This window comes from Xyrauchen texanus, chromosome 17 (assembly GCF_025860055.1).
Source record: "Xyrauchen texanus isolate HMW12.3.18 chromosome 17, RBS_HiC_50CHRs, whole genome shotgun sequence".
Taxonomy (NCBI): Eukaryota; Metazoa; Chordata; class Actinopteri; order Cypriniformes; family Catostomidae; genus Xyrauchen; species Xyrauchen texanus.
The window spans coordinates 25,871,578-25,892,703 of record NC_068292.1 but is presented as its reverse complement, the minus strand read 5'-3'; the positions used below and the strand labels follow the sequence as shown (position 1 = coordinate 25,892,703).

The following is a 21,126-nucleotide window of genomic DNA, read 5'->3' as shown; positions in this document are numbered from 1 at the left end:
CTGACTGCTATTAAGACACAGTATGCATGCCAATCGTCAGCATTTCATGCACGCACATTTCCAAGTCAAGCATCCCCCATGCCATCATGAATAAGAGAAGAAGCACAATGTGATAAGAATTACACGTTTTATTATTATTAGCAGAGGTAAATTTAAATATTCTAGTAGTAGTAGTAGTGGCTTTTGTTTATGTATAGTGTGCTGTGTGTGTGTGTTTTGGAGACAGAGGAATAGAGTGTGAGTGTGCACTGCAGGATATCCTATAAGCTTTAAGTGTCAAAGTGTATCATGCTCCTTGATCCACACAGCTGTCAGAAAATACTGCAATAAGAGAACAGATTGTCTTTATCATGTCACGCCCCCTACTTCCTGACCCTTATTTTCTATTTTCATCAATCTTTATTAAGAGTCTGATCACAGTAGCGGGGCTTCCTTCTTGTCTGTATTTTCAAACACTCCAGTCCGGTCCCTCTCTTCTTATCAACTGTTAGGTGTTGGACCTGGTTTAAATCTCTCTCTGTACACCCTCAGAATGGCCTCACACACAAAGGTGAACTGGCACTGAAATACAAACATGCACACACAAATAAGTAGCAATAGCTGATCCAATAAATCAATCAATCAATAAAACTTTAATGAGTGTGAATCCTTTGATCCAAGGTCAAAACTTCAGTATAGAGTTCATTATTTATTGCATTTGATCTGAAGTTATGTTCTCACTAAATACATATGTAATAGGCTTGTGTGTCCTTGTCTGTGTGCATTTTTACCGATGTTTGAACCAGCATGGCCCTCTGTTCTCTCAGCAAGGTAATGATCTCTAGGGGATACACTGGCTTTTCCTTCTCCATCAGTGTCATGGCTGTCTCCATGGTGATCAACACACCTGTTCGCCCAATCCCAGCACTGCAGAAAAATACAAAACATTCTCTTATCGTGAGATGAGCGCCTGATGACATCTATGTGTGCGCTTGTAAGTTCGCTCACCTGCAGTGGACCATTAGAGGCAAAGACTCCCCTCTCATGCTTCTCATCGACTGGACAAAATCCAGGAAGTCGGAGGAATCTTCTGGTACCCCATGATCTGGCCAGGCAACATACTGCAAATGAGTGATCGAGCGTTGCTGTCCCAACTGTCAAATAAGGGGGTGGGGGGTAACCGAGGGAGAGAAATAGGGTGAGACTGAGCGAGAGCGAATGCTTGAACGAGTTTGCATAAAGGATAGACAAGTCTAAGCATGCCTGTGTTTTGCCTAATGTATATTTATATAATTTGTTTTAAGTGTAATACTACATATGAATAGCAGTTTAAAAAAAAAAACACCTCAACTGATGTTTCTATCAGAGCCAGTTAGCGGTCATCCCTTAAAGCTGATGTGTATAATTTTTTCAGTTAAAATACTTTCTCGTACCCCAGCTTAGTATGCACCATTCAAAGATTGATTTAACTTAAGTGTAGTTTAAAACATTGTTCTGTTTGTTTGAGCATCAACCAACCAGCTTCAACCAAAGGTGCAAGTTTGGACTGGGGCTTTCCGTTTGTTCGATCAATGGTGATTATTTTTGTAATTCCATTTCGGAACACTAGTGGCACAGAAATTATACACTTTTAACTTTAATGAAACCCCAAAAATAATTTACTCATGTCATACTAAAACCATGTGACTTGTTGTCTTATGTGAAACACAAAAGCATAATTAGACAATGAATCCCTGTCTGTCTTTTCAGAACACTGTTAGTTCATAAAAGACTCACTTTAAAGCCTAAAACAAGATCCAAAAGTATTATAAAAGTAGTTTATTTGAAAAAGTCTTTTGATTGCATTTAATAGGTTTTGGTGAGAAACAACCCAAAGTTGAAGTCATTTTTCAGTGAAAATCTTGATGTCTTTTGCACATTCATGGGTTCATGCCAGAACTTGCATTTTCATTACACACAAGCTGCATGGACTACTATATAAGATACTTTTGGGTCCTTTTTAAGCTTTAAAGAGGGTCATTATCAATTTCCATTGTATTGAAAAGACGGACTGGGATATTGATTTAAAAATGTTCTTTTGTTTTCCGAAAGTCATATTTGATAAAATTATCAAATTTTAGTAAGTTATTCATTTTTGGACAAACTATTCCTTTAGAACAGCATTTCACCTCTGCACTGACTAAATACACAGCTATTTTTGAAGAATTCCCCTCAGTTTTGTCACAATTTTGTAAGTCGGGGCAAAAGGAACAAGTGATCTTTACGTTCTTCATCTTGAATAAATGAGTCACAGTCTGAGGGCTGAAAATAATTCACTTTTTGTGACAAATTGGGTGGAAAGGAATCATTTGTTCGCAAGCAGTTGGCTACAAACATGCTCAAAGCCATTTTTTCTGTACCCTCAATCAGGGCCTTAAAATTGATTTCTAGAATGTAAAAAAAAAAAAAACATTTAATGTATTAGATGTATATTATTGTTCAACCAAAATTCAGATAATAACCGGTGCATAACATGCCTAAAAAAGCCTGGAACACACCGGGAACTGGTGAAGACCCCACACTATATGGCTCTATACAAGATATGAAGTTTGAGAAATGATGTGTGTTGATGGGGCATATTTCTTTGCATTCCCTCACTTAAATTTAGAACACTTGATTATCTAATCAAAATAACAAAATATGCACTGAAGCGAGGATGAACATTTGGATGAATATAGTCAATGATGAAAGATTTAGATGCAGCAAACCCCAACGAGTTGTCAGTAATTGTTTTTATTACATTTCTAGAGGCTGCAGTTATACTGCAGATTCAAGCAGTTTTAACTACATAGTAATCCAGAGCCTGCCACAGAGAAACATAGAAAAAACAAATATCTGCACCTATCTATTGCATAGATTTTTGCCAATAATCGATAACACCATAAAGCAACTATCGGTACAATTAATCGGTAAAACCGATAGATCTGTCTGCTTCTAATGAACACACACACACTCTAAAAAGGCCCAAAGTGATTGAAAGACATGTCTGCCAAATCATTACAGACAGATAGCGGGAAGTGTATATTTAATTTATTTATTTAGCAACATAACTAAAAAATAAAGTAAGGTTGTTTTGATTAACAAGTGTGTGTATATATATATATATATATATATATATATATATATATATATATATATATATATATATATAAAATGTTATTACTAAATATAAAAGTATTTTGTCTCAAAACAAATGCTACATACATTTGCAATATTTTAAAAAAATGTATTTGCAGTTGCATAGTTGCATAGATGTTTAGGGAAGTGCTGTGGTAGTTTTTGTTGCATTTATTGTTTAGTGATAAAATAATCTTAAAGTGCCTTTTACCCAGGGGGACCTTTAGTTGGTTCATTTGTTATGTATAATTGTAATCATACACAGCAAATTCATATTTTTCACTAACGTTTGAGGAAGCCTATTTGTACAAATTAAATATAGATTGATCCCACATTGGCTACATGATCTTCACCTCAATTAGTAGGCAAGATTCTATTAACATCACTCAAAACCTTTATCTCCGGTGTAATTTGGTTGTTGTGTTTTGTTAGTAATTGTATCCCTAACTAAGTTTACAATGATGAAAATGCCCTTGCGATTTTTAAAATACATTGTCTTAATTGTGACATGGATTGATGGCAGCATCCATGCGTTGAATCATTTGTGATTCATTCTTAAGGATTTATGAGTCTTCAGGACGAGGATGGGTTTAGGAGTTACATTTGCAATAAAATGCTCTAAAAAATACTTTTATATGAAACATTTATGAGTCATGACCTAAAATTAGAAGTGACAGGTCCATAATCTTTAAGTGTTGCTCTTTAATTTCCAAGTTAGGAGCTACTTTTAGATTTAAGGTTTTCTGTGAGTACAATCCACAGGTCTTTCCTCTCAACTCCTTTCTTTCCATTGCTTTATTTCTCCATCTGACACACACACTATATGGACGATGAATGTGTGATGTAACCTCCGTCTGCTGTCCATGCTGAGATTAACTCCCACCAACAGAGACAACAGATGGGTCTCCATTCTCCAGCAATGATAGTTTGTTTGTGTGTGTCAGTGAGTGAGTGTGTGAGCATGTATGAACATATACATTTGTGTACATGGTTCTGTGCTCTTGGCCACAGCATTATGTGACCTATTTGCCATGTTCACCATCTCACACACAAATGCCACATGTTTACATTCTCTTACACTCAAATGGCTTTCACATTAAAATGCCTAAAGCCAGAATACTTGGTTTAATACAAAACATTAAACTCCAGTTTAATGGGACTGACAGAAGCATGGCAAACATTTGCATAGGGAACGCAGAAAAATAAGACTAGGCTAAAAATGGAGGGAACAACATGTGAGTGAAATTGGTTCTAGAGCATCTGCACCAAAGATAAAGCTGTTGATTATTCAATCTATCCACTATTTTAATAGTGGATATTCAGTGAGGCAGGTACTACATTTGACTGATTGTATTTGCTGTTGTAAGTTTTACTAAACTTACTCATTGTTTTGCTCAGGGGACCTGTCCGTTATACTTTTTGTTACCTGAGTATTTGTGAGTGTAAGTTCTCTGGTTACGTATGCCAGGTAACACTCTTCTGAGTGACAGCACACTTGAAGATACCCATAATCCTTCACTTCAGGAGGATGAGGCCAGTATTGGTGGCATTTGGTCTGTGGAAATGGAAAAGAGATTATTGAGCACAGCAAAAAACAATTACACTCCTCCTCTCCCTCCCTCACACAGAGTTTATTAAATCATCCCTTTGGAAAAAAATACAGAGCGCTTGGTAACCAAGCAACAGTCAAGCAGAGCCGAAGAACACGATAGTCACAATAAGCTGTCCTTGGGGAGCTGGAGGTGTGTGATGGGTGTTTAATGGGTATCGTCTGATTAGGTAGTGTGTGTGTGTGTGTGTGTGTGTGTGTGTGTGTCAACTTTGTGAGCCCCTGGTTGTATGTGCTTGTTTGTTTTAAAAGTGAGTTCAGGTTATGAGTGTGTGTGTGTGTGTGTGTGTGTACATGTTTATACTACATGATTGAGGGGATCAAATGTCCCCACAAGGATAGTAAAACCTGAGATCACCTACCTTTTGAGGCCCAGTCAGCGGTCCCCACAAGGGAAATGGTTTATTAAACATACTAAACAATGTTTTTTGAAAATGTAAAAATGCAAAAAGATTTCTGTGAGGGTTAGGTTTAGGGGATATAAATTATCGTTAGATCTGTATAAAATCCATAAAAAGCATGGAAGTCTATGGAGTCCCCACAATGACATAAAAACAAGTTTATGTGTTTGTGTGTGTGTGTGTACAAAGAGCAAGTTTACTAAAGGGATAGTTTGCCTGAAAATGAAACTTCTTTCTACATTCCAAACCTGTATTATTTCTTCTGTGCAACACAAAAGTATTTAGCAGAATGTCCAAGCTGCCCTGTCCCTGGTCATTAATTGCTTTCATTGTCAATCATATCCATGCAATAAAAGTAAATGGTCACAGAACAGCTTGGACATTCTGCTAGATAACTCCTTTTGTGTCCACTCAGGAAAATCATAATAAACAAAGACTTAATTTTTTTTTGGTGAACTATCACTTTAATATTGCAGCACACTGTAAAAAAAATCTGGTTTGTACAGGTATAAACTGTAGTTACGATATAGTTGTGTGTGTGCAGATTTGTTGCAGTACCCGTCCTCTCTCGGTCAGTGTGGTTAGCATGATGATGACACTGACGTCTTGCTCCCACACACTCCTCCAGAAGTGTGTACAGGTGTGGGGCAGTGGACCTTGAGCTGCTATGTATGGCAGCATGCAACCTGCTGGTTCAGTCTGACACACACAAACACACACACACACAAACATACAAAAGTCTTCAATTTATCATCCAAAGTAACCAAAATTACATTACAAATACAAAAAACACCATCTAGATACAATAATTACTCTGTGTAATGAGCACACAAGCAACAGAAGTGTAAAGCAACACTCTGAGATGCACTTTATAGGTGCAATAAGTAATTTTATGTTTCACTGGTCAATACAACAGTGGTGTTGGACTTCAAACTGATGCCTATCTGCAAGGACGCAGCATCACAACAAAGCAGTTATAGTTTACTGATGCATAAAAGTATCCTTTTTGCAGATGGAAGTGTACATGTCAGATAAAATGGGAGTTAACAAGATAAGGTAAGTACTGTTCACTGGTCATGTGATCCCAACATGGCAGCAACCATGAGGGGCAACCACCCTTATGCAGAATAGTGTTTCCTCGGACACTGATATGACTTATTCTCATGTGAGTTTGAATAATTTTAAACATATTTTTGAATTGTAAATTTCTTCATGTGTAAAACGTTTTTGTAAAGAGCACTTCTGGAACACTGTAACAGTGGACAATTTAACACTTAAAAAAACTAAATCAAACAAACAATGAAATACTGATGAGTGCAAGGCAGACAGATTGAGGTCCATACTTTAACATGACTGGCGTTGATGTAATCATCCCCCTCCTCCTGTAGCACCACCCTGGTGATGTCATCTGAAGGGAATGGAGTGAAAGAGCAGAGAACAAGGAAGTGGGGATTTAAGGATTATTTGAAATGCCTCCTCGAACTAGTTTTAAAGAGCATTATGCCTCTCTCCACAATCGAAAGCTTGTACAGAAATTAATCAAATGATTTACTCGACCTTATCCCTGATCAATTTGTGTGGAAGCTTTGTTCAGGCAATCAAGTAACCAATCTCAAGTAAAAATAGAATCTTTGCATTAGAGTAAAAAATTAACCAGAGCTTGGGAAAAATGGCACGAAAGTGACAAAAATGCCCATGATGTTTAAAAAAAAAGCATTTGCACAACATGCTATGTGTTACATATTAGAAAAGATATGCCCTCATAAAGGTAAAAAAAAAAAAAAAGAAAAGAAACGTTTCCACAGGGTAAACATTACCCCTTTATTCATATATTTCAAAATGTATTATACTATATTATTTTATATAAATATGTATCTGTATATATTGTATTATATCATATAATATTACAGGGTTAGTTCACCCAAAAATGGAAATGATCTAATAATTTACTCACCCTCATGCAATCCCAGACGTGTATGAATTTCTATCTTTTGCTGAACACAAGATTTTTAGAAATCTATATCTCAGCTCTTTTGGTCCATACAATGCAAGTGAATGGTGACCAGAACTCTGAAAGTCCACAAAATACATAAAGGATGCATAAAAGTAAAGTGAAATTCACTTACACACTATAATGTGGATGTGGAAGTGAAATAAAAGATTTACAGTAAAAAAAAAAAAAAAGGACTTAAATATTGATCTGTTTCTCACACACACCAATCAAATCGCTTCAGAATATATGGATTTAACCACTGGAGTCATGTGGATTACATACTGCCTTTTGGGCCTTCAAAGTTCTGGTCACCATTCACTTGCATTGTCTGGACAAACAGAGCTGAAATTTTCTTTTCAAAATCTTTGTTTGTGTCTTGCAGAAGAAAGAAAGTCATACACATCTGGGATGGCATGACGGTGAGTAAATGATTAGAGAATTTTCATTTTTGGGTGAACTAACACTATAAATTAAATTATATTATATTATATATACACACTATCAAAGGTAGCTAAACAACAAACATATAAACCATTTCTGATTGTACTGATAAGTTGGCCAGAATTATTTTACTATGAGATACAGGTTCTTGTTTGGGTGTAAAAGCAATGCAACTTACATGGTAATACATCTTTGTATCGATTCTTGTCCATATTCTCAGAGAGCTTTGCGCAAGACATTAACATTCCATCTTTCTTCCTATACAACTTCTGTGAGTAATAAAACACATTCAGACACACACATGCATGGATACACTTATCAGCCGTGCATACCTGCCAACTGAGACATGCTGCAAAAAATTCCACCTCTCACAATCCCAAACCTCAAACTGTAGAAGCAGTGTTCCAGTGACCAATCCCTTCTCTAGACGGGCCATGGACTCTTTCAGTGTCTCTCCAGATGGGTGACTGGACAGCGGGGATATTTCACCTGGAAGGGTAAGGCCACCAACTAACTGTAGGGTGGGCTCCGCACGCAGAGAAACACCTGTAAAGAAACAGTACATGCCATCAATATGAGGTGAGCTGTTTAAAACAACAACAACCATTCCTGGCAGGACTACAAACAACACAAGGCTATTTAGAGTAGCTTCAAAGAGTTTGGGCAATTAAGCCAGACTTAAAGGGATAGTTCACCCAAAAATGTTAATTCTCTCATCATTTACTCACCCTCATTCCATCCCAGATGTGTATGACTTTCTTTCTTCTGTAAAACACAAATTAAGATTTTTAGAAGAATATTTCAGCTCTGTAGGTCCTCATAATGCAAGTGAATTGGAGCCAAGTTGAAATTAAGCTCCAAAATCCACATAAAGGGAGCATCAAAGTAATCCATATGAGTCCAGTGGTTTAATCCATGTGTTCCGACACAATATAATAGGTGTGTGTGAGAAACAGATCAATATTTAAGTAATTTTTTTACTAAATTCTCCTCTCTGCCCAGTAGGGGACGATATGCATTAAGACTATGAATCACCAAAAGCATAAGAAGAATGAACTTTCACTTCAGAAAGTGAAAGTGAAGTGGAGATTTACTGAGCAGGGAGGAGAATTTATATATATATAAAAAAAAGACTTAAATATTGATCTGTTTCTCACCCACAGCTTTCATATAGTTTCAGAAGACATTGATTTAACCACTGGAGTACTTTTATATTGCCCTTATGTGGATTTTGGAGCTTCAAAATTTTGGCACCCATTCACTTGCATTGTGAGGACCTACAGAGCTTTATTCTTCTAAAAATCTTCGTTTGTACTCAGCAGATGAAAAAAATCATACACATCTGAGGTGGCATGAGGGTGAGTAAATGATGAGAGAATTTTCATTTTGGGGGTGAAGTATCCCTTTAATGTATTAATATATTTGCATTATATAACAAAATATCAACATTTCATAAAAAGAAATGAGTGAAGACCTTTTGGCAGGCAAACTTTGTGGATAATGGCCATAACTGATGTGATGAACTAAACCAGTTGTTACTCTGCTAGGGCAAATGATTGAACCACTAAAATGACCTTGGGACCAACCAGTTGGTTAAAATAATTGAAAAAATATTGATATTTTGTATCTAATAAAATTACATTTAGACATCAAAGAGTCAATAGTGTCTAAACACTGTATAAATTTGTTTAAGTTGCCATATTTCCAATCAAACTCAACGTACTTAATAAAAACACATACAAACATGCAAAAAGGCATGCATATTTACTCAAAGAACTCTTACCTTTGCGGCGCACAAGCAAGGCGAGCTCCTTGCTGTGTGACTCTCGGCTGGCTTTGATGAACATGACCACCTGCTGATGTGTGTGCTCTGAAATGTCCCGTCCATTTATCAACAACACCTGATCTCCCTCCATCAGTGGAGGCACACAGAGACCAGCCTGTCAAACACATGCAATATTTGTACAAATACAAAAACAAGTACCCATTCATGTACAAACACAGTCTGGCTTTTCAGCTTACCGGAGATGAAGGGTTAACACGAGAGATGGCCAGGGGCATCTTCTGATCCACACCGCCCTAATGATCAAACAACCATGACCATATTATGCTACATGATCTCAACATCACATATGGCTACATGCAATGTGAACAATGATTATAAATAGGCAAGTCATATATATATATATATATATATATATATATACTCACTTTAACATTGAAGCCAAACTTCCCATCTTGGTCTGAGCTGATTCTCACAAGCAGCAAATCTCCATCAGCTGTCACACTCTGAGGTGAGCAAGCATACACGTTTGTTTTATTCCATTAGTGAGGACATCTAATAGATGTTTGTGTATGGAGGTAATGATATTTGCTATAGCAGACTTTTAACCATATCCATAAACCTAAGCCTCACAGAAACCCTTAGATTTAAAGTAAAACATAATTTGGCTGATTTATGAGCCTTTTCAAATGTCCTTGTAATTATTCCATAATATTTCACTACATCAGTAAAGACATTTTAAATAGTATGGCCCTCAAACCTGTACACACAAATACCTTCTGAGTAGGACAGAAAATTGACAAAGAGGATCAGAAAATGGAGGCAGCTGAACTCTAAGCTACAAAAATAGTACACATTATCTATTCAGATGTTTGTAATACAACATGCCATATAAGAACAAATAATCAAACCAGCAATGACTGTCTCAAATGTGATCTCTCCAGAATATTGCTCCTCTATGTCAGATCTAGTTATCTCCAGCCAGCCTCATTCTCAGCCGTCCAGCACACTGATAGTCTGACACTGTTTTATAATATTTTAACCCCCTGGACTTGTTATTTGGAAGATACATTTTTAGTGACTCATCAGATAACAGCATGTCTGTAGTATCATTAAAACTGGCTGGACATGTCAGAATGACAAACACTGGACATCATTTTTTACTTGTTTTTGTATTTAGCATGCACAATTCAACATCTTTTTGATAGGTTTTCTAAAATCCAATCATGTAGAGTTTCTGACCACATCACAGATTGTTCTAGACTCAAATCTGCTCCAGAATGAATCTTGCAAGGCCTGTCGAGAACATAATTTACCCCAAAATCATCATAAAAAAAAAAAATATTTGCAAAGAGAAAATAAAGCATATGTTAAAGGTTCATCGAGATGTTTTGCATTGACATTATTTGTCATAAGGCAATAAAGCACATTCCCCCAATTCTCATTTCTGTGATTTTTCCAGGTGTTTCACTTGGTTTTTTTTCTGATTGATGATTCATATTAGATTCTCATTAATATAATACAGTAATACAAATCACCATCCAGACACAATTCGTTTTTTTAAGCTATTTTAAAAAAATGAACAGCAGTACAAGAAATAATAGCATGATGTATAAATATAAATACATATTTTTCACATTATAGTAATGAGAATTTGGAAGCAAACATGCTTTTTGACCTTTCAGTCTTTCTGCTGCTTGTCAACACTTTGTGTTTAGACTTGAGATGTGAACCATATTTGTACATATCTTGCATTATATGATCATCAACCATCATCTCACACTCGCCTTATCCCACAGGTGGAAGTCGTCCTCTTCTGCAATGACATCATCACTATGGGACCAACTAATGCTCGTCTTCCCATCCTCTTGAGGTTTCCTTCAGTGTAATAAGTTTTAATAAGTTACAATTAGTGTTAGTGGTAACACTTTACAATAAGGTTACATTTAGTAAAATTAGTAAATGCATTAGCTACCATGATCTAACAATGAACAATAATTTTAACAGCATTTAATAATCTTTGTTAATGTTAATTAATAAATATCCAATTGTTTGTTGTTAATTCATGTTAGTTCATGGTGCATAAACTAATGTTAACATATAAAAAAAAATTACTTGAACAACACATAAGTATATGTTGAAAATAATATTAACCAAGATTAATATATGCTGTAAAAATTATTGTTCATTGTTAGTTAATGTTAACTAATGTAGTTAACTAATGTTAACAAATGGAACCTTATTGTAAAGTGTTACTGTGTAATTACTATTGAATACATATAATATTTGTGGTTCAGTGTGTGCCTTAATCTATGTAGAGTGAATTTGCCTGTAAGTATAGAACACGTCTTCACTCTCTGTCACATAGCTCATTTCATTGGTCAGGTTGTCCACAGAAGATGGGCGTGGCTTACGAATTTCATGTCGTAATCGAGGACTTCGCCTAAAATGGAAGATTTAATGACCTAAACAGAACCCTAAAAAATACTATATAGCAAAAACAATGAACACCTATTAGGCTCATCTAGTTGCAGAAACAACAAGTTTAACCCTTGTGCGACCTTTGGGACATTTTTGTCTTGAATTATATAAACAAAGGGTTGAAATCCTGAAAATTCATGAATATTTGGTAGTTATGATCAGAACTGATGTTGGTTAAAAAAAAAAAACTAATTCATTGAAAGTGGAAAATAATATTCATATATAATATCATTATGGCAGCTATTTGACATGGACATTTTTGCCCTGTAAGGACCTCGGAGTAAAAATATGTTTTGACGCACAAGGGTTAAGTTGAAAATCCTGATTAAATACTCAGCTTTAGAGTTTTTGAGCATGGTTACCAGTTGGGTGTGTTGGGTGGTGACCGGGAGGGTAGGCTCTTGGTTTCCAGGTGTTCCATTGAGTTGGACCTGACTGCAGGGTTCAACGTCTTCTCACCAATCAGCTTTCGGTACAGGGGGATAGATCTTTAACAAAAAGTTTTTGCAAATGAACACATACACACACATGCACATTTGGATGAGGCACCAATAGACATTATATATTTTGGGATAGTTCACCCAAAAATGAAATTACTTTCTTCACCAGAACATATTTGAAGAATTTTTTATAAATATCTCAGCTCAGTAGGTCCTTAGAATGCCAGTAAATGGAGAGATCTCATTTGAAGCTCAGTCAGACAGTCAGCATAAATGTCATACTTATGACTCCAGTGGTTAAATTAATGTCCTCTAAACAATAAATCACTTTTGGTGCAAAAAATATAAATATTTAAGTACAATAATCCAAAGTGAGGGAAAGCTTCAAAAGAGGGTGGAGTCCAAGCGGTCTCTCATGTGACGTATTCGCGTTGTCATGGATACCGAGGTAATCTTACATTCTCCACTCGGTTGAAACATCAAGGATAAAGCACACAAACACACCAGATCAATACAGATCTAAAACAAAACCAACCAAGCTACTGTACAGCATTCCTGCTCATTTGTAAACAGCGCTGCTCTTCTGGCTGTGATGCACGTGCGTCAGTTCTCACGTCTCAAGTGCCAATGCGATTACGTCACAGCCCTGCTGACCGGAGGCATGATTTGCAGTTAAAAAAGTATTTCAATATTTCTCTTTTTCACAATAAAAACAATCGTGTCGCTTTAGAAGACATTCATTTAACCACCGGTGTCATATGGGTGACGTTTATGCTGACTGTTTGTGATTTTTGGAGCTTCAAAAGAGAAATCACCATCCACTTGATTTTAAGGACATACTGAGCAAAGATATTTTTCTATTTTCTTCAAATGTGTTCTGCAGAAGAAAGAAGTCATACACACCTGGGATATTATGAAGGTGAGTAAATAATGAGATCATTTTCATTTTTGGGTGAACTATCCCTTTAATTATAGCCATATAACAGGATAAACAGTCATTTTTTTAGTATGACTTCATTGTGGCAATGCTTAAAATTTGTGTACCTGAGTTTTGACTCTGACTGAGAGGGCTTTCTATTGTAAAATGTATGATGGTCAACACAGGACTTCCAGAGGTTCTTACAGGCACGTGAGTTTGGCATGGAGAGAGAAACCACATGGTGGTCCAGCTCACCCTGTATGTGAAAACACACACACACTCGCATAAATGAGGAAAAACATCTTCAAACAAACACCGCAGAGATATTAGCAGGAAAAAAAAAAAAAAAAACAGAAAAGGATGTTGCTTTTGCAGTATTCAATATGCAGAATGTCTCTAAAGCCATCAAGTGTCTGGTTGTAATACGACAATGTATGTTATTTTGTATCAAAAGTGAAGGATGAGCATGATGAAAACCATGTGATTATGCTTGCGTGTCGTACATGTTTCCGGCGTATGTGGACGAAGAACCTTCTCCTTTTGAATGATATTTTGATGATGTTAATCCTGAAAAAAATTAATTCATTTAAAAACATGCTCCTCTTCAAAAATGATGTAACCAGAGTCAAATTAATGGTAACAGTTTGCAGTGGTGGTAATTATACTAATTACTGTTATTGCACTTTTTGTACCACATCAATGGTAGTGTGTGTTTGTTTCCATTGTACTGATAATAACAGCACAGATCCACGCTATCAAAGAGAGCCAACACACTATAATGTGTGTCATTATGATAGCTTTAAACATCCACGTACAAAGGTTAATATCTTGCATTTTACATTGCACAAAATCAAACACATTGCCTGGAAAAAAGCTGATTGGTCTAAACTCACCAAGGGAAGAAACTGGAGCAAATTAAATTGCAAAACAAGGCCACACCCCCTGAAGTAATACCCACCCAGAGGGCAGGGTTGCTCACATCCTACAACCAGGATTGAAGAAAAGTCATTAAATAACTAATTAAAGATTACAAACTTAACCCTCAACAAAACAACTTGAGAAATAATTTATTTGGATCTTGTAAGGAGTAAGATAAACTGCAGGCATTTTCAATCCATGTGTGTGATAGTGGGTCACCTGAGCATTGTGTAGCTCCACTCCATAGAGGTCTAATGTTCTCGCTGTATTCAAGTAACACAACTCAGCTTCACTCTGGGACAGACCTCTGAAACATATTCAGACATGCAGATTTAATAACTATATGTGCATGTATGAGTGTATGAGTGTGTATGCTTGCTTACTTGTGTTGTGGATGCAGTGACTCCACTTTAAGAGGGAACTCTTTGTCTTGATCAGGGAGAAAATGTGCCTGACTGAGGTATTCAGGGGGAGTTTCAGGTTCATAGTCTCCAAAATCAGCTGTTAATCAAACGTAATAAAATACTGTGTTTGAGAAACAGTGGATACTATTGGAATAGAGTGGAAGCAGTACAAACAGTAGGCATTATTCCTTTATAAATGTTTTAAACTGTAGTATGCTACATTGTCACCATATGACCTCTTTATATTTGTCACATAACCTAATCACATTGTGTATTACTTATATTGGAAATAAAAAATGGTTCATTTACATTATTCATCCAGGTTTGTGTAAAAATATCTTGACATTTGGCAGTCTGATCAAATAATGAGTCAATAAAGAGATGTTCAAAAGGAAGGTCAAGTCCACTGGAATACATGTGGGAAACATTATTCCATGTAATATGCTCATTTTGGCAGGTTATCCAGTTGTTCTATGCACACAGTGCTATATAAAGCAATAAACAATATTAATAGTATGGTAGAATGCTTTTCCGAACATAGCCAGTGTTTTTATGTGCACACGTAATTCTCCAATTTCGACAGCGCCATAATCCCTAGCTATTACCTGCTGAAGACCAGAGGCTCCTTCTAGCACACAATTACATTCTCAGCTGTATCATGGTTGTTTCTATGGCATGGCCACCAATTACAAAGCCAAAGCATGATTTCCACAACTTACACTGAACAGCATATGAAGCCAGTACCACTGCAGAACTCAGAGGACACTTTAATCTGCAATTAACAAAGCAACATGATATTACACTCTCCATCAGTCATTCAGTAAATAACAAAATAATGGACACAGAGTGAGTAAATGTTTACCTCCCCTCAAGAATGTCCTTCTTAATTTGTAAGAAATAAAAATGCCTGCAAAACCAAATAAGGGTTAGAATACCTCTTACTCTGTAATATATTTCATTTGCACATATACAGGGAAATGTACCTGGTCTGTTCATGCTGGAGGGAGTTTGGGTCAGAGATGAAGAACCGCACTCTAAATATTAAAATGAATGGAGCAGAACCTGAGGGAATAACAGTGGGAGAGAGAGAGCAGAGGAAGGAGTCAGAGGAAGGATAATCTACCAAAACATAATGCAGCCAACAGAGATGCACTGATCGGATAAAGAGTTTATAGGAAAGAAAATGAGGTTTTGGCAATCCTCCAGAAACCTAAACTAAGCTATAATCCATAAAGTGTTAAAAATGCAGGTGAGCAATGAAGCATGAGCTGCAATCATCTCTTACTGAATGCTCGTCACGTATGATGACTCAAGCAAGTTGATTAATTAAATCAGCCACCTTCAATTCTTATGAGGAAAACAAACATGTGGCTTCTGGTGTGTGTTTAGGGGAAACAATGTTATTTGCTCTCTTATAATAAACACATATAAAACATTCATCAGTCATGTGTGCACAAGAGAATACTCTTGCTAATAGTTAAGTCTGCAGTTGATGAGGAGGGCCACACAGAAACTACTCCCACAGAATTCTTCAGAAAGCCTAAGACATCCACAGAATTCAATTGCCTCTCTGGTGCAAAATACTACACAACCCCCAACTCTTTCCATATTTATTTGACTTTCCTTCCTTGTTTTATTTTTTTTCCTAGAAAGACATCTAAATATATATATATATATATATATATATATATATATATATATATATATATATATATATATATATATATATATATATATATTTATTTATTTATTTTTTATTTTTTTCTATTATTATTATTTTAATTTTTTTAAATAAAAAGGTAAAATGTTAATATTTTGGGCCAAATTAAGTGCAATCTCATCTCCATTTCAACAATTTTTTTTGGACAGTACATGAAAAGAGGCAGGATGTGATGTGAAATTATATGAGCAGGACCTTAACTGGGGCACCCACTCGAGCTACACAACACGAGCATGTGGATAACCGCTGTGTTACATCTGCAACCCGTTTAAAACATTTAACCACTTTTAAATCCATTAAACAGTTTTCCTTTCACAATTGGCCCAGAAAACATGAAACAAATTCACAGATTCCAGGTGGCCATACTGATAAGTCTGTGTGTGTCTACTTTCTCTCTCACCTTTCAGCTGTTTCTTAAAGGGTTTGTTGGGGTCCAACCACCTCTGAAATGACAGGTATTCATCATTAATGCATCAGCTAAATCAGTGTAGAAACATATAGTTGCTGCTAAAGATAAAGTTGCTTTATTGCTGGGACACAGCAATTAACGATTCCAAACAAACACATACACTGACTTACCGGAGAGCTGGAGGTGTCCTCACTGATCTGCAGGCTGAAGTACTGTTTCTCCACTATGTTTAAGTGTTCACAAGCCAAGTCAAACAACAGATGACCAGCATCATGTTTCTGTAAAGCAATTATACACACACACACACACACACACACACACACACACACACACACACACACACACACACACACACACACACACACACACACACTGTCCTATGATGAATTGTCTTTTACATTTATTTTTGTAATGATCACACTGCAAAAAGAATTTAACTTGTTTTCCAGTAAGAACCATTTGATAGAAAAGCAAAATGAATGTTTTTAGAGCAATCTAACAAAATTTGCCAATTAAATAAAAATCAACTTCAACTTAATCAACTTAATACAGCTTACATACCCCATTGGCAAATGTTTAGCATCTTGTTTTAGCATAAACGCCACTAAAAAGACTAAGCGTTCACATATTTTTACTGGAAAACAAGAGAAAAATAATGATTAAGAAAATTATTTTTGCAGTTTAAAATACAATAAGAAAGCAAAATGTCACACACCAATTAATAATAAACTGACTTTTAAATAAAAATTATACTTTGACATTCTGAGGCATCAGATTTAAGATCTTAAAATGTTTAAGATACTGTTTACAGTTGACTCAGTCATGACTATTGTTTCTGCCTGACGAATGTGTGCCTTTGTGTGCATGTGGGTGGGTGGGTGGGTGTCCCTCAATGTATCAAGCCAAGGTTGCAGCAGTGCAGTTTGGAACATGAGAAGAGGAGCACCAGTATAACATCCATCTCCACCCTCTAAATGCCAATAAAGGCAAGCAAGCACACACACACATGCACATAGACACACGCAAATTTCCCCTCTCTGTCTTTGGCTTCCTTTTTTGACAGCCACATTTCTCTCTCATCCTAAAATAATAATACTCATACTCACACTGACAGTAAAATTTTGGGTTGTGCCATCAGGGAAGAGCACCACACACAGTAGGCTGGAGCGTGGCATGTGTGTGTTTTTAGACAGATCGGCCCATCCAAGAGAAGTGATCTTGTTTCCAAGCACACACCATGGGGATGTCATCTCCAAACACTCTCACACATACGCACACCTGCCAAAACAAGGGCTTATTCCAAATGTGCACATAAACATAGAAGACAACGAATACGATGACTCCATGTAATACTGTATTGTGACATGCATGAATACAACTGTACATACTAGCATTCCAACATGTTTTATGAAACAAATGTATAAGGCACATTCAAATCCAGTATGCAACAGACATATCAATTGCATGTTGTGAACTGCATATGATGACAAGGCCACAGCAAATCCCTTTTGGGATCATAATCATAATTATATATCCCGTGCAGACAGCGTTCCAGCCCGACTGATGAATGGACAGGACAACACATAGACACTCAGGCTATGACACATTCATTGCAATGTATGAAGATACAATCACACACACCACCCAAAAATTTCAACATGAAGAAAAGAAAAAATAATCATATATACCAATTTAAGCGACAAAAGCAATAAAACTATTCTCAAGAGTGTAATTTTGATAAAAGTTGGCCTGTTTATAATTTTAAGAGTTTAAAAGTTTAAATGAGCTTTAACCATCCTGAGGCACTGTAGGGTTTGGTGATATCAGAACAGAGCAACATACTGGAAATCCCAGATGTTTGTCTTGCTTTCTTCTGCTGAACACAAACAGAGGTTTTTAGGAGAATATCTCAAACAAAAATGTGAAGCTCAAAAAACACATAAAGGCAGCATCAAAGTAATCCATAAAACTCCAGTGGTTAAATCAGCATCTTCAGAAGTGATGGGTGGGTGAGAAACAGATCAATATTAAAGTATTTTTTTATTTTAAATCTAAACTTTAAAACAGCCCTCCTAAGCATTCTTCTCTGTTAAGAGTTCTTCTTTTGTATTTGGCGACACGCAGTCTTTGTGCACATCGCCCTCATCACCTACTGGGTAGAGAGGAGAAATTATTGTAAAAAAGTACTTAAATATTGATCTGTTTCGCACCCACACCTATCATATCACTTCTGAAGATATGGATTAAACCACTGGTGTTGTATGGATTACTTTTATGTTGCCTTTATGTGCTTTTGGAGCTTTGGACCTGTTGGTTTGCATGGTATGGACCTACAGAGCGGAGATATTTTTCTAAAAACCTTTGTGTTACACAGAACAAAGAAATTTACATACATCTAGGATGGCATGAGAGAGAGAGAGTAAATTATGTGAGAATTTTCATTTTTTGGTTAACAATCCCTTTGAGGCCATTAATTTACAAGCATTTTGGTTTCAATTACACTCATCCTCATCTCCCTTTTCTCTCTCACAATCACTTTATACGTTTAAACATGTTCCTGCATTATTTTAACACTCTTCTTTCCTCCGCCCAGCACCTTCCAGGAATGTGAAATATTTTACTATCCATAGAGACCATTATGTAAATACCAAAACTCAGACACACATACGTACAAACAGACATAACCAAACTTCTATTGAGACACACACGTTGGCAATGGTATTACTATAGGACCATCCTACTCTTAAACTTAAATGTAGCAGAAAACTTTTGGCATATTTAGTTTCTAATTAAATCACTATTTGGTCCTTTAGAAACAGAATCTACGGTTTACTGTTGGTGACTTGACACTGAATGCTCTCTGGAATCCAATACTGCAATTCACAGGCATAGGCGGAAATCGCGTTGGGGGGGGGTCAGTGGTGTCAGGACCCCCCTATCTGAGGGTTGTCCCCCCCCTAAAATATCATTAAAATATGTGTATTGTAAATACTATAATGATATATTCTTAAAATAGTTGTTTAAGAAATAAAATAATACAAATGCAAAAGGGGCAACAACAAAAAACACTTTGGTGTCCCCTTCAAAAATTGCTCTTAAGAATTGTTATGTTTATTGTACCCCCCAACATTTTGATGAAATTTGCGCCCCTGTTCACTGGGTTTTAGAGTAACTTTACTGGTTTCACCCCTTCTCTAAAGAAGTATACCACACATGCATAAATACCTACTTAAAACAGATTTTGAACTGCAATATTTTACTTCAGATTTCTAAAGTATATATTTTTACTTTCAAGTTTGGAAACGGGTAAAAGTTAATCTTCACCTCAATAGCTCAGTTACAAGAACTGCAAGCTCGAGCTCACTTTTGAGATACACGATATGAAGGGAGCATGTCATTTTAGTTGACAACACTTAAAACAATAGCTTTTTCGACTTAAAATACGGTGATAGAAAGTATCTGAAACACGAAAGCAAGACTAGCCAGATACACGATCAAACAGCTCTATTGCAGAAGACAAGGGCAAGGGTGTGACGTCTTACATTTCTGACTCTAGTGAATGCTTATCTGTCCTCGAGATCCTACGAATCGGAACCGAACTGCTCCGAAAGTTAACGACTGCCTCCGTCCGGATCGGACCGAGTTGAATATAACCAGTACAGTCCTACACGAACATTTTGACTGAAATAAACATTTCGGCTGGAATTAAACTAACTAAACAAAATATCGCGTTCACAGAGTTCTTGGTTTTAAAAGCAGATATACAGTACGTCATAGGCATTTTCCCTCTCCATAGAAGCCCACAAATCTGGAGTCCAAACGGGACATATCTACAGTACAGAAACGTGTCTAGAAAGTTACCTGCTTGAGGTGTTCGCAATGTGTTTACGACGCTATATGTTCTTATATTCCCCGTGAAGAGAGCAAAGTTTCCATGTTAAAGCGATCAATGTTGCAGGTGTCTGTAAACTTCCGCAATGTTATTTTTTTTGTCTTCTTCTCCGGGTAATCACAGCGTCACTGCGCTGCCCAGTTCAAAAGAACTGTAACTTGAACTTGTAGAAAATGTATTTTATTGTGCTTCCCTTTCGTATTGGTAGTGTGGATTGAACTACAACACCCATTTCTCAAATTCCGTGCTATGCATGTGAATTGAATCCATATTAGGGAGACTTCCGAGTTTATAAGAGTCTTTATTGTTTGGCTAGTTTCAAGTTGAGCGTGAACTTTGAGGAATTCCGACGGGTGCGCGCAATCTCGGTTGCGCGCAATCTCAGGTGCGGGTGCCCGACTGTCAAGGGCGCTGTCTGCCATGGCTGAGTACCTGTGTCCAGAGAACTACGTATGCTTTACTAAGTGTATTTATCGTGGTGGACCCTTGAACCTTCAGTGTGCAGGAAGTGAATGGGGCCGTCTATAGACGTTAAAATACTCCCAATTTCTAAAGTGTTGCCACAAGACGTAAACAACATG

At 36.6% G+C, this 21,126-nt stretch overlaps 1 protein-coding gene across 1 annotated transcript; it reads right to left on the bottom strand.

Moving 5' to 3' along the window:
• Window positions 1-119: 119 nt before the first annotated feature.
• On the bottom strand, window positions 120-20,880 carry ptpn3 (protein tyrosine phosphatase non-receptor type 3). The gene is made up of 26 exons (XM_052147022.1): window positions 20,515-20,880; window positions 17,760-17,931; window positions 16,824-16,931; window positions 16,645-16,687; window positions 15,508-15,586; window positions 15,387-15,431; window positions 15,244-15,296; window positions 14,504-14,621; window positions 14,340-14,427; window positions 14,096-14,184; window positions 13,706-13,769; window positions 13,328-13,458; window positions 12,206-12,331; window positions 11,692-11,805; window positions 11,150-11,240; window positions 9,791-9,868; window positions 9,602-9,658; window positions 9,363-9,519; window positions 7,962-8,125; window positions 7,758-7,848; window positions 6,489-6,553; window positions 5,704-5,844; window positions 4,562-4,690; window positions 988-1,133; window positions 771-906; window positions 120-561 (listed from the first exon to the last, which is right to left on the bottom strand). The coding sequence occupies exons 2-26, from the start codon at window positions 17,901-17,903 to the stop codon at window positions 481-483; spliced, it is 2,538 nt and encodes an 845-aa protein (XP_052002982.1). The 5' UTR covers window positions 17,904-17,931; window positions 20,515-20,880; the 3' UTR covers window positions 120-480.
• Between the last annotated feature and the right edge of the window lie 246 nt (window positions 20,881-21,126).

What these genes read in the sequence shown, in the direction of transcription:
- ptpn3 (XM_052147022.1), bottom strand. Translation starts at nt 17,903, where the DNA reads ATGACATCCCCATGGTGTGTGCTTGGAAACAAGATCACTTCTCTTGGA. An exon ending in TGGAGCTACACAATGCTCAG is followed by an intron (nt 14,185 to 14,339) that starts GTGACCCACTAT and finishes TCCTGGTTGTAG; the next exon opens with GATGTGAGCAACCCTGCCCT. An exon ending in ATACAAAGATGTATTACCAT is followed by an intron (nt 6,554 to 7,757) that starts GTAAGTTGCATT and finishes CATTCCCTTCAG; the next exon opens with ATGACATCACCAGGGTGGTG.